The sequence below is a fragment of the Ascaphus truei genome, chromosome 16 (assembly GCF_040206685.1).
Source record: "Ascaphus truei isolate aAscTru1 chromosome 16, aAscTru1.hap1, whole genome shotgun sequence".
Taxonomy (NCBI): domain Eukaryota; kingdom Metazoa; phylum Chordata; class Amphibia; order Anura; family Ascaphidae; genus Ascaphus; species Ascaphus truei.
This window is the reverse complement of record NC_134498.1, coordinates 35,262,762-35,284,338: the sequence shown is the minus strand read 5'-3', so window position 1 is coordinate 35,284,338 and position 21,577 is coordinate 35,262,762. Positions and strand designations below refer to the sequence as shown.

Here is a 21,577-nt window from a genome sequence, read left to right as displayed (position 1 = left end):
GAGGTATTAAGGAATTAGTCGGTAGTGCATAATCACTTGAGTCAGAGAGCAGAGCAGGATCGCAAGCGCGCACTAGCAGCAGACACCGGACATTCCGGGTCACACTACTAGAGCGTGCGCCTCCCCTGCAATCCTCTTCCGACTCAAATGATTATGCACTACAGGCTAATTCTTTAATACCTCCTGGGGCCCACTGCCGCCGTGACTGCAGCATACCATCTCCCCCTGCCTGTCTCTACGGCGGGACGGGGGGGGGGGGCGGGCCCCCAGGCTTTGCCCGGGCTATAGCTAACACCCGGGCTATAGCTAACACCCCTGGGGATGAGGCTTGTACACTGCAAATCACAACACTGAGCGCGGACAAGGAGGGAAACTATCATCATTTACCGTGTGTTCCCCACTCAGATCTTGGACCACTTTGATATGCTCAAAGTCGTATGGTCCCTTGAAGCCATGTGCAGCTTTGAATTTCACAGGTCTCGTGTACGGCATCCCTTCATCATCACTGGACGATGGGTCGTCTTGATCCGTGTGAAAAACTGAGAGTGAAAGTAGAGCGAGCGTTAGACATAGAGCCGCGTCTGAACTACACCCCGAGTCAGGAGGAGTAAAATGGAGAAACGGCTGCTACGTTGGAAGTAGTTAAAAAATAAATTGGTTAAAATTAGAGAATGGAAGAGATAACGTCAAGCACATCAAAAAAGATAGTGCTCAAAAGGTCAACTCAGTCATTTTAATGACAAAGTCATAGCAGAATGCATCGTTTCGGTGCATGCAAACACCTTCATCAGGGGTTAGGACCTTTTGACCTAGTATCACTTTTGGTGTGGTTGACTTTGATCTTTAGTATACTTGGCTCTCTTGACCGGGATATTGGTCACTCTTAGCACTCTTTTTAGTATTGTTGCTTTGGCTTTATTAGACCACGCTCTGATGCTGGCACCCGATACTCTTTTGTTCATACTAGAGAATACATATATTCCACTATTGAGATAAATGTCCTCGTACGCCTATATACGAGTTCACACCAGCCTGGGTTTTGTATAGACCATTTCTACAAGGGGAGGATGGAAACTGTAAACATCCTTCTGTGATTGACCTTGTTTAGCTGCATTGTTAAATGGGTCTATGCTTTGAGCTGCTAAGATAGTCTATGTTTAATTGTAAATTGTTTGGGAGGGTTGCGACCCTCCTCCTTAACTTAAAGCAGCAGTCTTTAAAACATTTTTTTTTAAAAAAGCTCCCTTTAATATGTGCATCAATACAACCCACACAATGATAAGTAATTAGCTAAATTGCCGATCGATCCATTCTCCTGTGATCAATCGGCAAAGATTCGGCTCGGGAGTTCACTAAATGGTTGTCAGTGCAGCAGAAGAGGACCAAAGATGCAAAGTTCTGTGGGGAAGATCATGTGACCAGGCAGTCACTAGATACAATTGGTGCACTGCTAAAGAGAGGGCAGGGCTCAAAAAGGGGTGTGCCAGAGCCTGTTTCAGTAGAGGAAGGGGATATGACTTTGTAAATGGTTGCTAGAGACAAAAAATGCTTGTTACATTACAATACATTAAAACTGTCTTTGAGAGTTGATTTAAAAAAATGCTACAAGTATTTTCTCATAGTACAGAACTGATTTATTAAAAAAACCCACATAAAAATAATAATAGCATGTTCTTGTATAGTGCTGCTAGTTTTACATAGCGCTTTACAGAGACATTTTGCAGGAACAGGTCCCTGCCCTGTGGAGCTTACAATCTATGTTTTTGGTGCCCGAGGCACAGGGAGATAAAGTGACTTGCCCAAGGTCACAAGGAGTCAACACCAGGAATTGAACCATGTCCCCCTGCTTCAAACTCAATGTCAGTCAGTGTCTTTACTCACTGAGCAACTCCCTCTCCCTATTATTGGATAAGGATATTGCTTGGTCTGCAGCTTTAAACTCACCCATCCCAGCTCTAATTAACATGTCCAAAAACACATGTGAATGGTAGTGTATTGAGAGATGTCTTCCCCCAGGAGAGAGGTGGTGGTGACCTTTGCTGTAGCAATACGCTGGGAAGTATATATATTTCTTTGCACTTTTTTAGATTTTCTTCTCCCTATATTCCTGGTATTTAACCGATTTTAACAGCACTAACTCATATGGTGCTCTTAAATGTTAACCCCTTCGGCATCGCAGACATGTCACGTATGTCACGCTACTGGCTATATTGTTTTGTTTTCTCTTTGCAATACAAAAGACACAGTATACAATATTTAGTGTAGGAGCTGCCGAGATGGGGTTACCGTGACCTGGTTGCAAGCTTGAAATGTTTGGGCCAAAGGATTGAACTGATGTGTACTGGGGCTTCCTTGTTAATTGTAGGAAACAGCGAATAGATTGACCGTACCTTCATCTCGGACACTTTTAACTTTATTGACCGCACGTTCGCCATACTCTTCTGCCAAATGTTTTGCTCTCTTGACGGATTTCCCAAAGAATTTCTTCAGCTGAGTTCTTTAAAAAAAAAAAGAAATAATGGAGCAAGTGAGAAGACTGTAACAACCATGTCCCGCGGTTAAAGTGCTGGATAATTGCGGAGATCGTTAACGCAAAACTTCCAACCAATATAGCCATTCCGTGTGTTACAGAAATCCCACTGGGGGAGGGGGCAGACCCTCCAGAGCTGAATAGTGCTATTTGTATCTCTGGGGACCAACTGATTCTTATAATAAACGGCTATCCAAAAGGAAGCTGCTTCAATTGGTCCCAAAGATCCGCAAGATTTGGCGACCATTTTGAGAACCCTTAAAAAAAATAAATGGGATTGTCGTTTTAACATAGCATTGAAGCTGGGGGTCACCGATTAATTTGTGCTCCGGAGATCCCCTGCTTCCGGAGATACTTACCTCCGTAAGGGGTGCCGGTAGCGACATCGCTAGCAGGGTTCACATAATGTCGGAGTTTCAAAGGTCCCGCACCCTGTGGGCCAATAGGAAGCCGTGACGTCATCAGCTTCGGTTTCCTATTGGCCAGCGTGATGCGGGAGCTTTAAACGTTGCTGAGATACCGGCACCCCATACGGAGGAGGTCTGTAGTACGGGAAGCAGGGGGTACACAAAGCTGAAATTAATGGGGTTCAGCTCCGGGGACCCGCTGCTTCAAACCTGTGATAATAAAATACAAAATATCATGAACTGCTCCATTAAGGTTAGAGAAACTCTGGCAACCAAACCAGTAACTGTTGAACTGGAAAGTCCCAGATAATAAAAGCACTGTTTAGCTTCGGAAGAACGCTCTATTCGAATAATTTAAAAACATTTTTTTTTAAAAATCCAGTGTTAAAAAAACAAAAAAACAACTACAACAACAAAAAACCATCTGGGCCGTGCGTTACCATGTGGATTTTTTTCTATACATTTATAAAATCCTCCTTTATCAGTGCAACATTGGAGTTGCGGCTACATTCTTTCCTCATGTATGCAGAAGTTCCTAACAGAAGCAGTATATATATATATCCGGAGGTATTTGCTGTTGGGCTGTTTACAGGGAGGGATCTCAAACTTGCAAAACAGAAAGTGAATCCCTGCGCTTCTCCCATAGGGATAGCAATCAATGGGGAATATATATATATATGTATGGTGTAAATACCTATATAGGTATGGCCATTTCCTTCACTAGCTGCATGCTCTTTACATGGAGAAGCGCAGTGATTATATTTGTTTTACATTGAGGGATCTCAAACTGGTACCCCTTATTTCCTTGATGCAGTGCATGTATTTTGTCTAAAGCCTTTCTGCAATGGCACCAAATGTATAAAAGTGGAGACGTTTTTATTTTGGACGTGGATCATTTAAGGCAGGGTGCGCCCACTTCTGGAGTCCCGGCCTCCCCTGCTCTCCGGCATCTCTCTGTGACATCGTGTTGCCATTTGACGCGTCATCAGGAAAAAACGTAGAGCAGGTAAGAGGCAATTACAGAGGCCCCGCGCTCATCCCCGCAATCAATTTAGATGGTGTGGGGCCTCTGTAAGAAAGGCGTCCCCTTTAAAAAATGTCGCGCCCCCCCCCCCCGATTTGAGGGCACTATGTTTTACTAAGGGTGCCAAGCCGTAAGAGTGGGCCGGAAGGAGTCTTATGGTTTAGCATCTCTTAGTACAGGGGTGACCAACACCAGTACTCAAGGGCCACCAACAGATCAGGTTTTCAGGATATCCCTGCTTCAACAGAGGTGGCTCAATCAGTGGCTCAATCGAAGACTGAGCCACCTGTGCTGAAGCAGGGATATCCTGAAAACCTTACCTGTAGGTGGCCCCTTCAGGACTAGAGTTGACCGCCCCGTACTTGGAAAATACAGCTCTTAACGTCATCTCAGACCTGGCCCATTTAACTGATGGAGAGAGACTGGAAGCAGGAAGTAAACAGAGAATTTGGCGCAGGCCCTTCACCAAAAAGCTTTAACAGAAGGTCATATGATGCATGCTAAAGTTTAGAAAAAAAAGAAAGAAATGAAAACTAAAATGTTTACGTTTTTTGCTTTAGTTTTCCTCCGTCGGCGTCGGTTTGCTGGGACTGAAGCTTCTCCTCGTCATCCGACTGAGCTGCATCGTTACTGCCAAAGAAGAGATGCACAAGGCGGGTCAGCAAGGTAACACTGACCACTGAGAACGGAGCCCACAGCGCCTACTCCACACAACGTGTCCAGTCATAAGGTCCAAGCTGAGGCAGATTGTATAGTACAGGGGTGGCCAACTCCAGTCCTCAAGGGCCACCAACAGGCCAGGCTTGCAGGATATCCCTGCTTCAGCACAGGGGGGCTCAATCAGTAGCTCAGTCAATGACTAAACCACTGATTGAGCCCCCTGTGCTGAAGCAGGGATATCCTGCAAACCTGACCTGTTGGTAGCCCTCAAGGACTGGAGTTGGCCACTCCTGATATAGTACAATTTAAAGATTGGTAAATCTGCTGCACTTTTACAATCAATGATTAGATTCGGACGGCTGCCTGTTATAACGTTGGTTATTCCATTATTCTAGATTAGGTATCATCAGTTGTTGCTTGGCACACTAGGATTTTAAGATCATTTTTGTTTAATTATTTGGGGTATATTTAATACAATATTTCGGTTCACAGATTGACCTTCACAAGGGAATGCAATTTGTATACATGCATTTTGTTTACTGGCGTCTGCAATCTATGCTGGGTTATACCTTTAGTGGACTGGTGAATTCTTCGAGCACCAATCAAAGTTGCATTTCTTGCTCTTGTGTTATAGGTTTGAAGCCGGGGGGGGTCTCCGAAGCAGAACACCATTCGTTTCAGCTCCGGGGACCCCCTGCTTCCAGAGATGGGGGATACCGGTATCTATGTGACGTTTAAACGTCCAGTACACTCGGTCCAATAAGAAGCCGTAAGGGGTGACGCCACAGCTTCCTATTAGCCTGCGTGACCCAGGACATTTAAACGCCGCCGTTTCGTTAGGCACACAAGTTGTCTGGCTGCAGAGATACCGGCACCATTACGACACAAGTATCTGGGGGTCCCTGCAGCTGAAACTAATGGGGTTCAGCTCCAGAGAACACTGGCTTCAATCCTAGAACAAAACAAAAAAACCCAGCAATACTACCTGGTTCGCTGCCTTCGTAGTCCATATCATTTTGGAGAATTGGGTATGTTCCCCCCCCCAGGATCTCAGAAAAATGGTCAGCATTGGTATTTTCCATATACATTTCTAACTCATCCTTTATCAGTGCAACTTTTGAGTTGCTGCTACATTTTTTCACCATGTATGCAGGCGCTCGCTCCTAACAGAAGCAGCAAATCTAGAGTTATTTGCGGTTGGTCCTTTTACAGAAAGCATTAAAAGCTGTTAAACATTTGGGGAATTACAAAACCGTTATTAAAAAGGATCAGTTATCTCTAGATTTTTTCTTTTCTTCCTTACATTGTTGAAGCAGGTGGTCTCCGGAGCAAAACAGCGTTCGTTTCAGCTCCGGGACCCCCTGCGATTCAGACATCTGTAGATGCTGCCGGTAGCAGACCCCGGCTGGGGGAGCAATGTGGAGGTTTAAATCCCCTACAGCATAGGAACCAACAGGAAGCGGCATTGTCATCTGTCGTGGCTTCTTATTGGCCGGTGTGACATGGGAAATGTAAAACTCTATAACGAACTAGCAGCACCTACAGAAATATTTCGTGAAGCAGGGGGTCCCCAGAGCGCGGATCAGCTCTTGAGACCCCCTGCTTCCCACCTGGGGGGGGGGGGGGGGGGAGAAATATGCTTTTACATGGAATGCTGCTTTCAAATAGTACCCTTAATATGTATGGTGCAATAAGTCAGCATCTTTAAAATCACATTAAAAGCAGCAATCCCTCCCTTCACTCCCTAGAAGCCTATATGAGTTTATCTGATAAAATGTGAATTGCTTGCACCCAAAGAATGTCCTGGTGCTTTCTCCCCCCCCCTTTCTTTATTTCAATGTATTTTTAGTGTTAAAACTCATGTTTTTCTTCATCTCTAGCTTCTGTGGTTACCATGGTAACCTTTAGACTGCACTGGATTCTGGGGAGTGTGCCATTTTTAACCTCCTGGAAGCCTAATCATTCAAAACGGTTCTATTACCTGAATGGTTTTTGGACAATAAAAACCGCGCTGGGAAGGGCGGGAAAAGATCTCAAAGTAAATATAAAATGCAAAGATAAAAAAAAAAACAAAAAACACATGGCTGGCAGTGCGGGCCGCTGCTTTAAGGCTGAGAACACAGAAAGGAGGACTAGGTGGATGGGAGTTCTATTAACCCTGTGCGTGTTTGAGGGGTCGCGGTACCCCAGTGCCACGTCTCTCCGGCACAGACCGCTTTCAGCAGCGGTCATGTGACTGCGGTGGCCATTTTGCAGGAACCAAATGGGAAACGCCGGAACGCGATCCAAGCTAAAGAAAAACCAACCCCTTCGAGCACGACGTAGTCACTAGCCCATGGGGACATCTGGAGAGCCAGAGCCCAGGCCGTAATGACTACACATCTTGGGGCTCTCAAATGGTTAATTCAACAACGGTTACATCATGAGCTTCAACAAAAAAAGGTACGGCAGAATTAGTGTCACGCCTAATGAAAAAGTGGCACGAATGGCTAATCCCAGACTTCACACCGGAGGTGCTCACGATAGGAGTTCTTAGGTACACAGCTGCATTTTTGAGATCTCTTGCCAGAAAAAAAAAAAATGTTCTACATTATAAAATATGCAATTCCACATGAACGGGAGTTCTCTGCAGTGCTACATCACCTCTGCAGAGAGGATACCACCCGGCGCGGAGCGGAAACACAGACTGCTGCTCTTAGCGAACACAAAACGAGGCTTTAAAAGACACTTCAACAACCTTTAAAAACGACCGGGTTGATGGAACGGTGCCCTCTTTGCGGAGAAATAAGAGGATAATGATTGAGATGTAAAGAACCAAATACTCAGCCAAACAATGGCACACAGGCACACGGGCACACGGGCACCAGGCACACGGGCACCAGGCACACAGGCACCAGGCACACGGCACACAGGCACACAGGCACACAGGCACCAGGCACCAGGCACACAGGGACCAGGCACCAGGCACACAGGCACACAGGCACCAGGCACACAGGCACCAGGCACACGGCACACAGGCACACAGGCACACAGGCACACAGGCACACAGGCACCAGGCACCAGGCACACAGGGACCAGGCACACAGGGACCAGGCACACAGGGACCAGGCACACAGGGACCAGGCACACAGGGACCAGGCACACGGGCACCAGACACACGGGCACCAGACACACGGGCACCAGACACACGGGCACCAGACACACGGGCACCAGACACACGGGCACCAGACACACGGCACACAGGCACACAGGCACACAGGCACACAGGGACCAGGCACCAGGCACCAGGCACACAGGGACCAGGCACACAGGGACCAGGCACACAGGGACCAGGCACACAGGGACCAGGCACACAGGGACCAGGCACACGGGCACCAGACACACGGGCACCAGACACACGGGCACCAGACACACGGGCACCAGACACACGGGCACCAGGCACACGGGCACCAGGCACACGGCACACAGGCACACGGCACACGGCACACAGGCACCAGGCACACAGGCACCAGGCACACAGGCACACAGGCACACAGGCACCAGGCACACGGGCACCAGGCACCAGGCACACAGGCACCTGGCACACAGGCACCAGGCACACAGGCACCAGGCACACGGGCACCAGGCACACGGGTACCAGGCACACGGGTACCAGGCACACGGGTACCAGGCACACGGGCACCAGGCACACAGGCACCAGGCACACAGGCACACAGGCACACAGGCACACGGGCACCAGGCACCAGGCACCAGGCACCAGGCACACAGGCACCAGGCACACAGGCACCAGGCACACGGGTACCAGGCACACGGGTACCAGGCACACAAGGACCAGGGACACAAGGACCAGGGACACAGGCACCAGGCACACAGGCACCAGGCACACAGAGACCAGGGACCAGGGACACAGGCACCAGGCACACGGGCACACAGGCACCAGGCAGAGCTGGATCGATTTTCTAAGCTTCAAATGCGTGTAATTTGAAAAAGAGGCATCTATTATGCAGACAACACTAACCACAAAATGTTAGTAGAGGGAAGAACGGTTATAATTTAATCTCGGGCGGCATCAAAGCCGGCATTTTGTGGTTTTGCTATTTGGACACTGTCCACGTCCTATAAATATTTCACATCATGGACAGGGCTTGTTATGAAGAAGGGGTCATGAGAACTATTTAATATAGAGCTGGAAAGATGGATATCAAGTTGGTGAAAGAAATTCTTAATGCACTGCATGTATTTTGGTTTTATGCCTTCCTGCGATGACACTAAATGAAACTTGATATTGAATTTTTTTCTTCTGTTTTTTGTTATATTGGACGCCGACGTCTTAGAAGCAACGTTACGGTGACAAGTCCAAAGAGTGGGCTTTTGGGTGCCTTACGGCTTGGCACCGTTTAGTAGACACGGCTCTTAACGTCATCTCAGACTTGGCACCTTTAGCTGATGCAAAGGGAATGGAAGCAATTACAGATGTGACCTTTGATGTACTGTAACCTATTGCAATATTGCTCCAAGTAACTATTCCCTTAGCCCCCCACCCCCCCGAAATAACTGCCCCTCAAATCAGCAAAGCTGATACAAAGTGCCGGCCTATAAGAGCATGTTTGTGACTGGGCTTTATTTATATACCAAGAACACTGCAGAGGATTGGTGGACAGCACAAGCACGCAAAAAGCACTCAACTCACCGGGTACGGACAAAAATAAAAATGTATTAAACTACATCATTAAAAAAAACATACAGGGGACAAAACAAAGGGGTTCTCCTCCCATGCTATCATAGTGCTTTCTCAAGGAGTATATTTATTTCTATACACTTGAATTTTCTTTAATAAGATTGGAACTGGGCACCCCCCACCCCCGGAGATGAACCCCGTTATAATCAGCACCAGGGATCTCCCCCCGTTCTTGAGAAACTTATCGGTAAATTTACCGGAATTACCGTTTCTTGTGGGGGTTTAAATGGCCGCCCAATAGAAAGCAGCAACAAATGATGCTGAGGCTTACTATTGGCTCGCAGGAGATTTGAACAGCCATTTTAAATCCCCTGGATGAGCAGAGACACGGGTAACTTTCCAGGTAAATATCTTGGGAACCAGGTGGGTTTGCAAGAGGAACCCCTGGTTACAACCCTTTAAATAAAAAGCAGAAGAGTTGGGATTGCTGCTTTAAATACAGCTCAACAAGTGGCAGTTTATTTCTATTTTTTTAGTGATGGAAATGAAGCAGGGGGTCTCTGGAGCTGAACAACGTTAATGTCAGCTCCAGGGGCCCCGTACTTCCTGAGATACTTACCTCCATAGGGGGTGCCAGTATCTCTGCAGGTAGCAGCTTTGACGAGGCTTGTTGGGGCTCACATAATGGCGGCTTTAAATGTCCCATGGTTTTGGTTAAGAAACCCTATAATTATATTGTGAAATTCTGCAGAACCCCAACCCTCTCTAATAGCGCCTGTGAGATCAGATGCATTGTAAGGAACCCCAACCCTCTCTAATAGCGTGTCTGAGATCAGATGCACTGTAAGGAACCCCAACCCTCTCTAATAGCGCGTCTGAGATCAGATGCATTGTAAATGCTTCTGTATTTGGTACAATTTTCAAACAACCTTTACATTGCAGGGAACCCGTTAGGGATGCTCGGGGAACCCAACGGTTCCTAGGAACCCTTGTTGAAAAACTCAGACTTAGAGAAAGAAGGGTCGGCAGCCGTATTGGTCCTTTCCCATTGTAACTAGATACCATCTCTCCACTATATGGAATATACACCTTGTATATCTGCCATACCTGATGAAGAACTCTGTGCAGTTTGAAAGCTTGTAACTTATCAACTATATGTTAGGGGGGAAAAAAGTATCATACTACCAACTCTTTCTCCCTCCCTACTTATCTTTACTTCCACGTCAATGGGTTAGGAAACAAAAGAAACATTATGGACCATATTTACTAATATAAGCTTCTGGCACCTGAATACCACTTATGGCCTAGTCAAGGTACGTGGGCAGTTTGGAGACTTTTGGGGCAGTACAGTATCTGGTGGAATAGCACAGCTTATGCTATTTAGTAAACATGGGCCTAAACCCTTACCTGATATACTCCTTTGTCCTTCTCATGATATGTAAAGTCAAGGGGTTAATGCCGGTCGGCAGCTTTTCTTCTGCGAGGCTCAAAGGGATTTCTTCTCCCGTATCAAGGTTCTTAATCATTACGCTTGCTAAGATTTCCTGCAATGGTGAAACATGATTAATGACGCGCGTTTAAGAGCCGACTTCAGCGGACGCTGCAAAACCGGTTTTCTCCATGCAACAAGGAAAGACACAAGCTATATGGAAAATAGATGACCTATAAGAATCGGTCAAAACGGCAGGCGTTTCATCCTATATTGTTAGAACATTACCTCGTCGGTGAACTCTCTTCCTGAGTTAGATCGAGGTCTCTGCGGTCCTATCCCTTCACCTGGTATAGATGATAGCTGTCCGTCTGCTGCTTTTCCACTCTCCTGCAATTAGGGTTGTATGAAAGATGTGCTCATTTGCATGTCATTTCCCAGAATCCCAGGCTGCAGTAGAAGCATTGTATGTTAGGAGATAATGGGGAAAGGCAGGGGTATTTTTATTTGTTGTACACTGCACAGTGGAGGGTTTTTGTCCAGTTTTTACCCGCCACAATTTATTTCATGTGTGGTTGAAACCTATCCCAGCTTCATATTGCAATGTCAGTATCACCAGCCTCACAATGAGAAGACCCAAAAGGTCAAAATAGCTGTCTGTGAGCAGGTTTACGGGCTCTGCACTTCTTTAACCCAGGCTGAAAAGCTATGGAATACCGCAGGCATAAGCTCATACGGGGCCATGTTAAAATGGATTAAAAGCAAAGGGTGACACTGTGAGATCATTTGCATGTAATTTCCCAGAATCCCTTGCTGCAGTGGAAGCACTGTATGCTAAGAGATAATTAGAAATGTCAGGCCTGTCTGAGACTTATGAATGTGCTCACAAGTGATATTTTTATTTGCTATAAAAGGAGTAGAGTAGAAGTGAGAACTTCACCTGCGCAGACAATCTGTTCACTCAGCCTTCATCCATCAAGGTTCATCATTGCAAGGAATACACTCACCACTTACAATATCCATGTTATCTGATATATTCTTATTATACCACCCATATGTAAAAGTACAAAGGCGCACTGCACTGAAACTTGGCCATCTCCCAAAATTGGCTACTTTTAGATTTTGTATAAGCATCCCACAACTGCAGCACTAATTATAGGGGTTGAAGGTACTCGCTCACAAAATTAAAGACTCCTCTGCAAAAGTGTTGCCCTAGGTTGGTCTAGATCAGGGGGGGCGCAAACTTTTTTCCCTGCACCCCCCTGCCGGGGGTCCCCTCACTCCCGCGCCCCCCCCTAACCCCCACTTACCTGCGCTCCGGCGTCATGACGTCACATGACCTCGCGGCGTCACTTTGACGCCGTGTTGCCATGGCGACGCAGGAAGGAAGCCGCTGGAGCCTAGGTAAGTAAAGGTTTATAGAGGCCCTGCAGCTCCCCCGGCACTTAATTTAAGTGCTTTCGGGAAGCGCACAGGGCCTCTGTAAACCCCGCGCCCCCCCCGCCAGCAGTCTTAAGCCCCCCCTGGGGGTCACGCCCCCCAGTTTGTGCACCGCTGGTCTAGATGCTGCTTTTATGGATATGGGTCCAAGCAAGTTGGGACACCAACAAAGTGTCTGCGGATCGAACCTCAATAAACACTAGAGCAGAAGTAGCCGACTCCAGTCCTCAAGGGACTCCAACAGGTCAGGTTTTCAGGAGATCACAGCTTCAGCACAGGTAGCTCAATCAGTCCAGCATCAGCACAGGTGGCTCAATGGTTCAGTCTTTGACAGAGCCATTTGTGCTGAAGAAGGGACATCCTGAAAACCTGACCTGTTGGTAGCTCGAGGACTGGAGATGGGCACCCCTGCACTAGTCATAATACTGCTATTGTCAAAATATTAATCAGGATAACCAACTACACAACATAGAGGCCCTGCTGCTTCCAATAGTATTTTATGCGACGAGACTTATGAAATGATAGTAAACCTCACAAAGAAAGGAGTTTACAACTCCTCTGGCATTCAAGAGCACATACATGTGTATATACAGTACCAACCTGAGCAGTCACTACTTTATCTCCACTTGTAGCACTAGCTAGATCCAGGGAAGGATGTGAATCTCGGTGCATTCCTTCTGTTATGGGGTTTGGAGATAAGAGCGCTCCGGCCAGGAAGTTATCCTTGGTATCTGCAAAACACCCAGCATGTCAGAGAAAAGCATCCCGTTGTCCAAAGGCCGCCAATCTATTTCACAATAGTGCATCTCAGCCCCATACACAAAGAAAGAGAAATAGTTGCAAGTACAGCTACAACTCAAACATCTTACGGAGGTTTGCGCGGCCATGTGGACGCCTTTGAATCTAGCCATAAACCGCCCAGGTTCTCCAGAACGACCTGATCAAAGTGAATGTGATCATTTCATTTGAATTTATAAAAATGTTTTACCAGGAAGTAACTCATTGAGAGTTACATCACGTATTCTGGTATGTCCTTGGCACAGAGTTATGGTTACATTAAATGAACAGAGGTTATACATTATATTTACAGACATTTCATGGGCAGTTGGAGATATGATTTTGATTATTAGTACCTTGTGAAGGAGAAAGGTGGGGCAGATAGATAGCCGTGTGTATTAACCCTGGTTGCATATATGTCATATGCTCACAAGTATGCTGTCCGTGACAGATGGTATATGGGAACGGATTGAGGGGAGATATTGTTAATTTGAGAGAAGTTAATCGGCTGGATAGCTGTGTGTATTAACCCTTGTCCCATATACAAGTCACGTGCCCACAGTTGTACCGTACGTGACAAATGGTTAGCAGAGTTATAATAATAATAAGTTTGTTCTTGTATAGCGCGGCTAGTTTTACGTAGCGCTTTACAGAGACATTTTGCAGACACAGTCCCTGCTCTGCAGAGCTTACAATCTATGTTTTTGGTGCCTGAGGCACAGGGAGATAAAGTGACTTGCCCAAGGTCACAAGGAGCCTACACCGGGAATTGAACCAGGCTCCCCTGCTTCAAACTCTGTGCCAGTCAGTGTCTTTACTCACTGAGACGCTCCTTTTCCCTATTGCGTTTCAAATCTAGACGCAGAAGGGGTTAACCGCAGCAGCTTAAGCTACCACATGCAATGTTCAACCGGGTCCTTCAAACGAGAAGACACTGTTTTTAATAATGCTTTAATTATAAAGCCACAATGTAAGAATAATTACACAAATCCCGAGTAACTGTTCCCACGGAATATATTTTAGAGGAAGTATCGGAAAAAAGACAGGTTCTAGAACTCACCCTGTTTTCTGAAGTAAAGCGGGAATATATTAAAGTAAATCATTATTTCTTATTTGGTTGTAGGAACTCTCAAAGAGGGGGGGAAAGACATGTCAGACACAATATGTATTTTTAAGGAGAAACTGAAAAATAAATGTAAGCACTTTTTTTTTTAACACAATAAAGAGACGGTGCTTCTGCCAGTTACGAGGCGCCCCCCCACTATAAAGACATTACATTTACACCAACAATCCCAACTCAACTATTTTCCTATTTATTCTACAGAGTGGGTGGAAGAGAGGGGAGAGGAGAGGGGAGGGCGGGGAAAGGAGAGGGGAGGGCGGGGAAAGGAGAGGGGAGGGCGGGGAGAGGGGAGGGCGGGGAGAGGGGAGGGCGGGGAGAGGGGAGGGCGGGGAGAGGAGGGGGAAGGGCGGGAAGAGGAGGGGGAAGGGCGGGAAGAGGGGGGGGAAGGGCGGGTGGAAGAGAGGGGTGAGGAGAGGGGAGGGCGGGGAGAGGAGAGGGCGGGTAGAGGAAAGGGGAGTAGAGGAGAAGGGAGGGCGGGTAGAGGAGAAGGGAGGGCGGGTAGAGGAGAAGGGAGGGCGGGTAGAGGAGAAGGGAGGGCGGGTAGAGGAGGGGGAGGGCGGGTAGAGGGGGACGGTGGAGGAGAGGGCGGGTAGAGGAGAGGGGAGGACGGGTAGAGGAGAGGGGAGGGCGGGTAGAGGAGAGGGGAGGGCGGGTAGAGGAGGGGGAATGGCGGGTAGAGGATGGAGGGGAGGGCGGGTAGAGGAGGGGGGAGGGCGGGTGGAGGAGAGGGGAGGGCGGGTAGAGGAGAGGGGAGGGCGGGTAAAGGAGAGGGGAGGGCGGGTAGAGGAGAGGGGAGGGCGGGGAGGGCATACGAGAGGGGAGGGCGGGTGGCATACGAGAGGGAAGGGTGGGTATAGGAGAGGGCAGGGTAGAGAGGGGAGGGCTTTAACTTACAGCGCTACACTTCATTAACTTTCACTGTGAGAACTAGAGACTTTGACAGGCTGAATTCACCTTTAGAAACACACACAGCGTGCAAACTATGACCTTGTGTGTGTGTTTCTTTGGGCTTTGAAAGATATGCAATTCTCAAACTTTGGACTAGTAGAATATAGATTATTACACTGAACAAGCTCGGGTGGGGGGAAGGGGGAAGATTTGGTGTTAACGCTGGTGCATTAGGTAACAGCAGTGCTATTGAAAGCAATGGCTAAGGAAATAACATGTGTATTACACGTTACTTTGTGCATTATTCCCCTTTAGCTGGGCTAATAACATCTGCTGCAGCTGTGCACGTCTTTGGTGTAGCAAAGATGAGACCCGAAAGGTTCAAAAGCGGTCCGTGAGTCGGGTTACTGGCTCTGCACTTCTTTAACCCAGGCTGTGCTGAAAAGCTGTGAAATACGGCAGGCATAAGCTTATAGGGCTCCATGTTAAAAACGGATTTGAAGCAAAAGGTGACAGACTGAGGGCTCATTTGCATGTCATTACCCAGAATCCCTGGCTACAGTGGGAGAACTGTATGCTAAGAGATAATGGGGAAAGACAGGGTTGCAGACCTGTCTGAGACATGTGAACGTGCTCACAAATTATATTTTATTCGGTGTAGCACTGTAAAACTGGGTGAAACAAAATTAGGCGAGCTCAGGCCTACCCTTGTAATAAAAGGCATCGGTAACACTATATAATGCAACACCTTTACGGAGTATTCAGCTAGGAAAATAAATCGGCCTTACATTTAGGGAAAATAGATACACAAACCCTGCGCTCCTCCCAAACTGGCTGGCAATTTATTCAGGAAATTCTACATTTTGATCCCCAGTTTAATAACAAAAGGAGTCATTTAGTTGCATCTTTTGCTCCAAACATGATCAGGCCGGCTAACCTACCCAAGGTAAATACATTTCAGCACGTACCGATACAAACCGCATCATATTTCTTATTTAGCAGGCTTCAATCGTCAAAAGATGCAACGAAATGACTCATTTGTTATTAAAACTTGGGATCAAAATGTCAAATTTCAGTAATAAATTGCAAGCCAGTTTGGGAGGAGCGCAGGGAGTCGTGTACTTTTCTCTAAAACTGGGTGAGTATTTTTACTGTATTAAAGTAAAAAATATCTAATATTTTTTTTTACTGTATTCATTTTATACTTTTTTTAAAGTAAAATGGAAATGTTAAAAATTTAAAGTGTTTAGCCTGAACTGAAAACAGTAATACTAATCCTGGCGGCTTGTGATCATTTGAACTCCATAGAAAGGTTCGTCCACAGATGTTTCTAATGCATGAGCTTAAAAACATGACAAAGTAATATATTTGTCAGACTAATCCTTAAAATTAGTCATCCAAATTGCTATTAAGAAGCTTTTGTCACATCGATTCATCATGAACTTACAACTAAGAAAGTGATCAATAATTAAATGCTGTTTTTTAATTTTTTTTAATTTTTTTAAACATGGGTTGAATTTCTCAGTCCAGACTGCTTTGTTATCTGGATGGTAACACAGCTGAGAACTGCCAGCCGCCGGAGAGACAATTTTGTTGTTTTTCTAATTTTTGGGAAAATTTATTAACTTTTTCCTGACTTATCTCAGCTGCGATTAAATACCATTTTCTGTATTGAGGGATATCAGACTATTTCTATATATTATATTGTGCGCGTATTGTATATATTTGATTTACTACCATCTACACCCGAGGTGGGCAACCCTGTAGCCAATAGCCACAAGTGGCTAATTGGCCATCAAAGTGTGGCTAATTGGAGTTTGCCAAAAAAAGATCTGATAAAACTGGCTTCTATTACAACGGACGGTGCACCCGCAATGATTGGAAGAAAATCAGGATTTGTTTCTCGTTTGAAGCAGCATTTCAGTGTGAATGGTGTGAAAAGCATGCTGCCCTCCTTCCATTGTATTCTGTACCAGGAGAATGTGTGCTCAGATGCTTGGAACCGACACGTTGAAAACTTTGATGGTCATGGTTGTGAAAATCGTGAATTACACCCGAAGTGTAAGTTCCCTCAGCCATCGACAGTTTGGTGAAGCCTTGAACGAATGCAGTGATTTTAAAGATCTTACTGACTATGCAAATGTGAGATGGTTGAGCAGAGGAAAAGTTCTGGAACGGTTTACCTATTTGCTTCTTCAAATTTGACCCATTTTTCAAACCCGACAAGATTTCTAGGGAAAAAAAATGGGGAGTGTGGTCTACTCGACGGCAACTCTACGTAAACTGGATAAAAAAACCTGTCTCAGAAATTTGAATCACGTTTTTCTGATTTCAATGACTTCAAATTAGCATTTAAATTCTTGCGTGATCCATTCCACTTTGATATTACAAATTCAAGCAAAGAAATTTCCACCCTTCTGTCTTTGGACAACCATGGGCTTGAAGATGATTTGCTTTCTTTTCACAGTCTGGAACACTTGAACATGTACCTGAATTCTTCAGGTATATGGAAATCCATTTTTGACTGACAACGATCTCTCAACTTTGAAAAAACGGGCATTTCAAAATTACTGTCCATTTTTGGATCCACGTGGGTGTGTGAATTGACCTTCTCTACGATGGGATTCATCAAGTCAAAACAAAGATCTCGAATTGTTGATGTCAATTTGGAGGCGGAGATAAGATGTGCATGGAGTACAGTTATACAGCCAATGTTTCTGCAACTTGTCAGAAAGAAGGATTGTCAAATTTCGCATTAAATTCTCTAAAATTCTCAATTTTCAGAATTTTCAGAATTTGTGTCTCAGGCAGTTGTAACCGAGTTGTCAACGTGTTCATGTTTTCAAAAAACGTGTTCAAAACAGTGTGTGTTGTGTTCATTGTTTGATTGAGCAACCTAGTGTCTCAATTTTTACATGGTGTGGCTATTTTCACTTCTCATTCGCCACACCTGTGGCTACATTGAAAAATCGGTTGCCCACCTAGGATCAACACTATACAGGCATACCCCGCATTAACGTACGCAATGGGTCCAGAGCATGTATGTAAAGTGAAAATGTACTTAAAGTGAAGCACTACCTTTTTTCCACTTATCGCTGCATGTACTGTACTGCAATCATCATATACGTGCATAACTGATGTAAATAACGCATTTGTAACAGGCTCTATAGACTCCCCGCTTGCGCACAGCTTCGGTACAGGTAGGGAGCTGGTACTGCTGTTCAGGACGTGCTGACAAGCACATGCGTGAGCTGCCATTTGCCTATTGGGCGATATGTCCTTACTCGCGAGTGTACTTAAAGTGAGTGTCCTTAAACCGGGGTATGCCTGTACTCATTACCCAGGTACGTTACTCATGTGGATCCCACTGGTTTTCCCATATTGAGAATACACTCTGCTATAGTATTTACCATATTATATGAGGCTAAATGATTGATTGGACTGTCGCTTTCAGCACTTTGTGTTTTAAAGTGTAATTAAATATGTTTACATCGATAATTGTATAAATAAATAATTTAGATAAATTTGCAATCACCCGAGTGCCCAGTTCTGGAAGCTCCATCTCTTTCTGCCTCTTAGAGGTGTTTTTTTTTTCTCTTTAGATCATTAGACCAGGACGAAAATAAGCAGCAAGAGAGAACATTTCAAGCGGAGAACTCATCCTCCTCAGATGGCTACAGCACATGTTTTTTGTATTCTACAGCGGATGGGGAGGGGAGGGTGGATAACGTGTGCTGTCAAATTATTTCACAGATCAGAGAATTTCCCTTCTCATAGTGCTTTCCCTCTCTCATCCTCTTCACATACTGTGTCGTGACATTCCCCCCCAAAAAAACCACATTGGAATAATAAAATTGTAAGGCTCATTAAAAGGTGGAAGCACATATCAAGTTCTGCAGAGCAGCTTCATGGCGGTTATGGATACCACATCTTTATCGCCTTATCTGCACAAATAAGCAAGGCAACAACAAAAAAAGCGATAAGTATCGTATCATTTCCGAGCGCTCATTTGCATGTCATTACCCAGAATCCCTGGCTGCAGTGGAAGACCTGTGTGCTAACAAATAATGGGGAAAAGATAGGGTTGCGGACCTGTCTGAGACATGTGAATGTGCTGACAAATGGGATTTTATTTGCCTTATCTCTGGAATTTGCTATGGTGCTGCTATTTGAAGATGTGAAGTTGCCCGACCTATACCTGAAAAATGACTGTTTGAACATTGTACAGCAAAGATTAGTCTGTTACTTGTATAGAAGCTTTCATTTTAATTTATCTTTAGTATCTTGCATCTTAATGGCGAAGTCCCTGCTAAGCAGAAAATGACCTAAAGGCAACAACATTTTTCGGCTTTTCTTTCAACTAATCAGACACTTCGGTTTTACACTTCCTTTAGCCCTTTCCTTTCATATGATGTAAACTGCCCTGCCATGCCCTTCCCAGCAAAGAGCCCTCTCTTTCCTACCGGATACACAGGTGGTGGGACCAGGTGAGGTGTAGATAAAACATTTCATTGATATTCATTCTGCTCACAGGTTTCCCTGCTAAAAAAGAAGTTTCTCAAAGTACAACACCCCCAAATGACATTTTTTTTCCTCTAATTATTTAAAGTAGATTTAATGTTGAACGAAGTCAATTAGATTCCTAATTGGTTTTCACAAAGTTGTGTTTTTGTTAGCCAAGTGGGGTTACCTTGCATTAAAGGTTCATGTATGTAGGTGGTATGATACCTTAAATTGAAGCAAGTAGTTGAAATGTTACAAGCTTTCGAACCTCTCAGGGCCCTTCAAGGAACATCGATAGGTTGGAAAGCTTGTAACATAACTACTTGTTGGTCCAATAAAAGGTATCATACCCCCATACTCCCTCCTCTGTTACTACATGGAAGAAAGGACCCTTTCACGGCGACCCACTTTCTTTGCTTTGTATGTTAGTACGTGACTTTAGTAACATCTTTACTCCATACTCACAGTCCAAGCCTGAAGACTTCGGAGTCTCGAAATCCAAGTCATTCTTCTTCTTACGAGGTGGTGGTGCTGGTCGCGCTGGAGGAGGCGGCCGTGGTGGGGGAACGTTTATTGGAGCTGGGGGACGCGTGGGAACAGATTTTTTAGTGCTTGCTACTATATCTGGCTCAACACTTAGATGCCGGGGAGGTTTAGCAGGTGCTAGTTGATCTATGGCAGCGGGATCAGATGTGGCTGTTAGACAGGAGACATCTTCTACAATATCTTTCTGCTTTGCTCCTTTTATTTCTTCATGGGCCAGCGGTTTTTCTGAGCTTTCCACTTTTTGTGTAATGTGCAGCTCTTTAGTTAAATCTATAATAGCTGCAATTTTAGAGAGTTCCTCCGACTCATCATCCAGTGGACTCATGACTTGGGAAGTTCTACTGAGTTCTGGCCCAGTATATTCATTAGTCTGTTGATCTGGAGGTTCTTCCGCATCATCAAAGAAGGTTGTTTCTGTTAGCACAAGTTTGGGGATATTGCTCAGAAGTCCTTGGCTACCGTTTACAGCACTGGACACTAAAGTTCGATCTATTCTTTCATCCTTTTCATCTGCACTTGGATGCTCGTTGTCTATTTCCCTTGACTTCTGGCTTTCCTCGATAATGCGGTCAATGATCTAAAATTAAATGTAAAAACAAGTTTTAACAGCCATTACTGTTAGCTTTGCATGCACAAATGCTTAGAAAGTTTCAGCAGGATTGATTTACAGGTTCACCGTGTTCTCAACTCCTTCAATTTTGGGGCGGTTTGCTCTATGAACTCTTCGTATATTGTAGAGAATGGTCACGGTTCTTGCTTTGCTTCTTTTAATTCTGTATGTGAACTGAGTGGTGAAGAGGGGGGGGAAGGAGAAGGAGGGATCGATTCTTTGGCCTGTGCTTGTTGGGATGTGTCTCCTTTGGTGGAAACAAACAAACAAACAAACATGGCTACAAAACCAACTTTCTTACCACACAGCCAACCAACCAACAAAAGAATATATAGCCCCTTCACATCGCCATGTAATGATTGACCGCCATCATAGCTAAACAAATGCAATCTCCATATTCACTCCAAATAAAACTATCATAAGTAATACAAAACGGAGAGTATTTTTACATGATCTCTGTATGGTCATAAGTAGACTGAGCGAATGTGATGAATTATTCCGTGAGCCCACGCACCGATTTTAGTTTCTATTCTGCAAACACAACCAGTATTTATCTGTGCTGAAACTAACCTCTTTAGAGTAGTCTTGCTTTGGTTCTGCGATTCCATGTTCTGCTCCGGCGTTTTCGGAACGGAGGCGCTCTTCCTGTGAAAGTCATCAGTGGCGTTTAGAACATCATTACAAACAACATAGATTACCCGCTCCCATTACATGTACCGCAGAACTGAAAATAACCTTTTATCTAAGAGTTAAAGGTTGCGCTTGGGGAGATCAAGGTTTGCATGATGACAATGATGTGCCACACTGATTTGACCCCTTAATCTTGTAGGGTTGGAGTTGCCGGTAGAACTCAAGACATTAAAAGCACTAGTTCCCACTATGAAAGAATACCGACATATTTAGCAAGTCTCTTGAAGATGCAACGTAAAAGTAACCACAAAATAAATTTTGCCATGTTTTTA

General features: G+C 45.2%; 1 protein-coding gene across 1 annotated transcript in view; it reads right to left on the bottom strand.

Annotated features, from left to right (window-relative positions):
- The window catches only part of WDR44 (WD repeat domain 44), a 72,425-nt gene that overhangs the window by 16,679 nt on the left and 34,169 nt on the right, over nucleotides 1–21,577 (bottom strand). The window contains exons 3-10 of the mRNA XM_075573149.1: nucleotides 21,186–21,260; nucleotides 19,925–20,582; nucleotides 12,769–12,899; nucleotides 11,017–11,118; nucleotides 10,707–10,843; nucleotides 4,508–4,591; nucleotides 2,391–2,497; nucleotides 388–539 (exon numbers count right to left, since the gene is read on the bottom strand). Of these exons, the coding sequence (XP_075429264.1) occupies nucleotides 388–539; nucleotides 2,391–2,497; nucleotides 4,508–4,591; nucleotides 10,707–10,843; nucleotides 11,017–11,118; nucleotides 12,769–12,899; nucleotides 19,925–20,582; nucleotides 21,186–21,260 (1,446 nt within the window). The remainder of the gene's footprint in view (nucleotides 1–387; nucleotides 540–2,390; nucleotides 2,498–4,507; nucleotides 4,592–10,706; nucleotides 10,844–11,016; nucleotides 11,119–12,768; nucleotides 12,900–19,924; nucleotides 20,583–21,185; nucleotides 21,261–21,577) is intronic.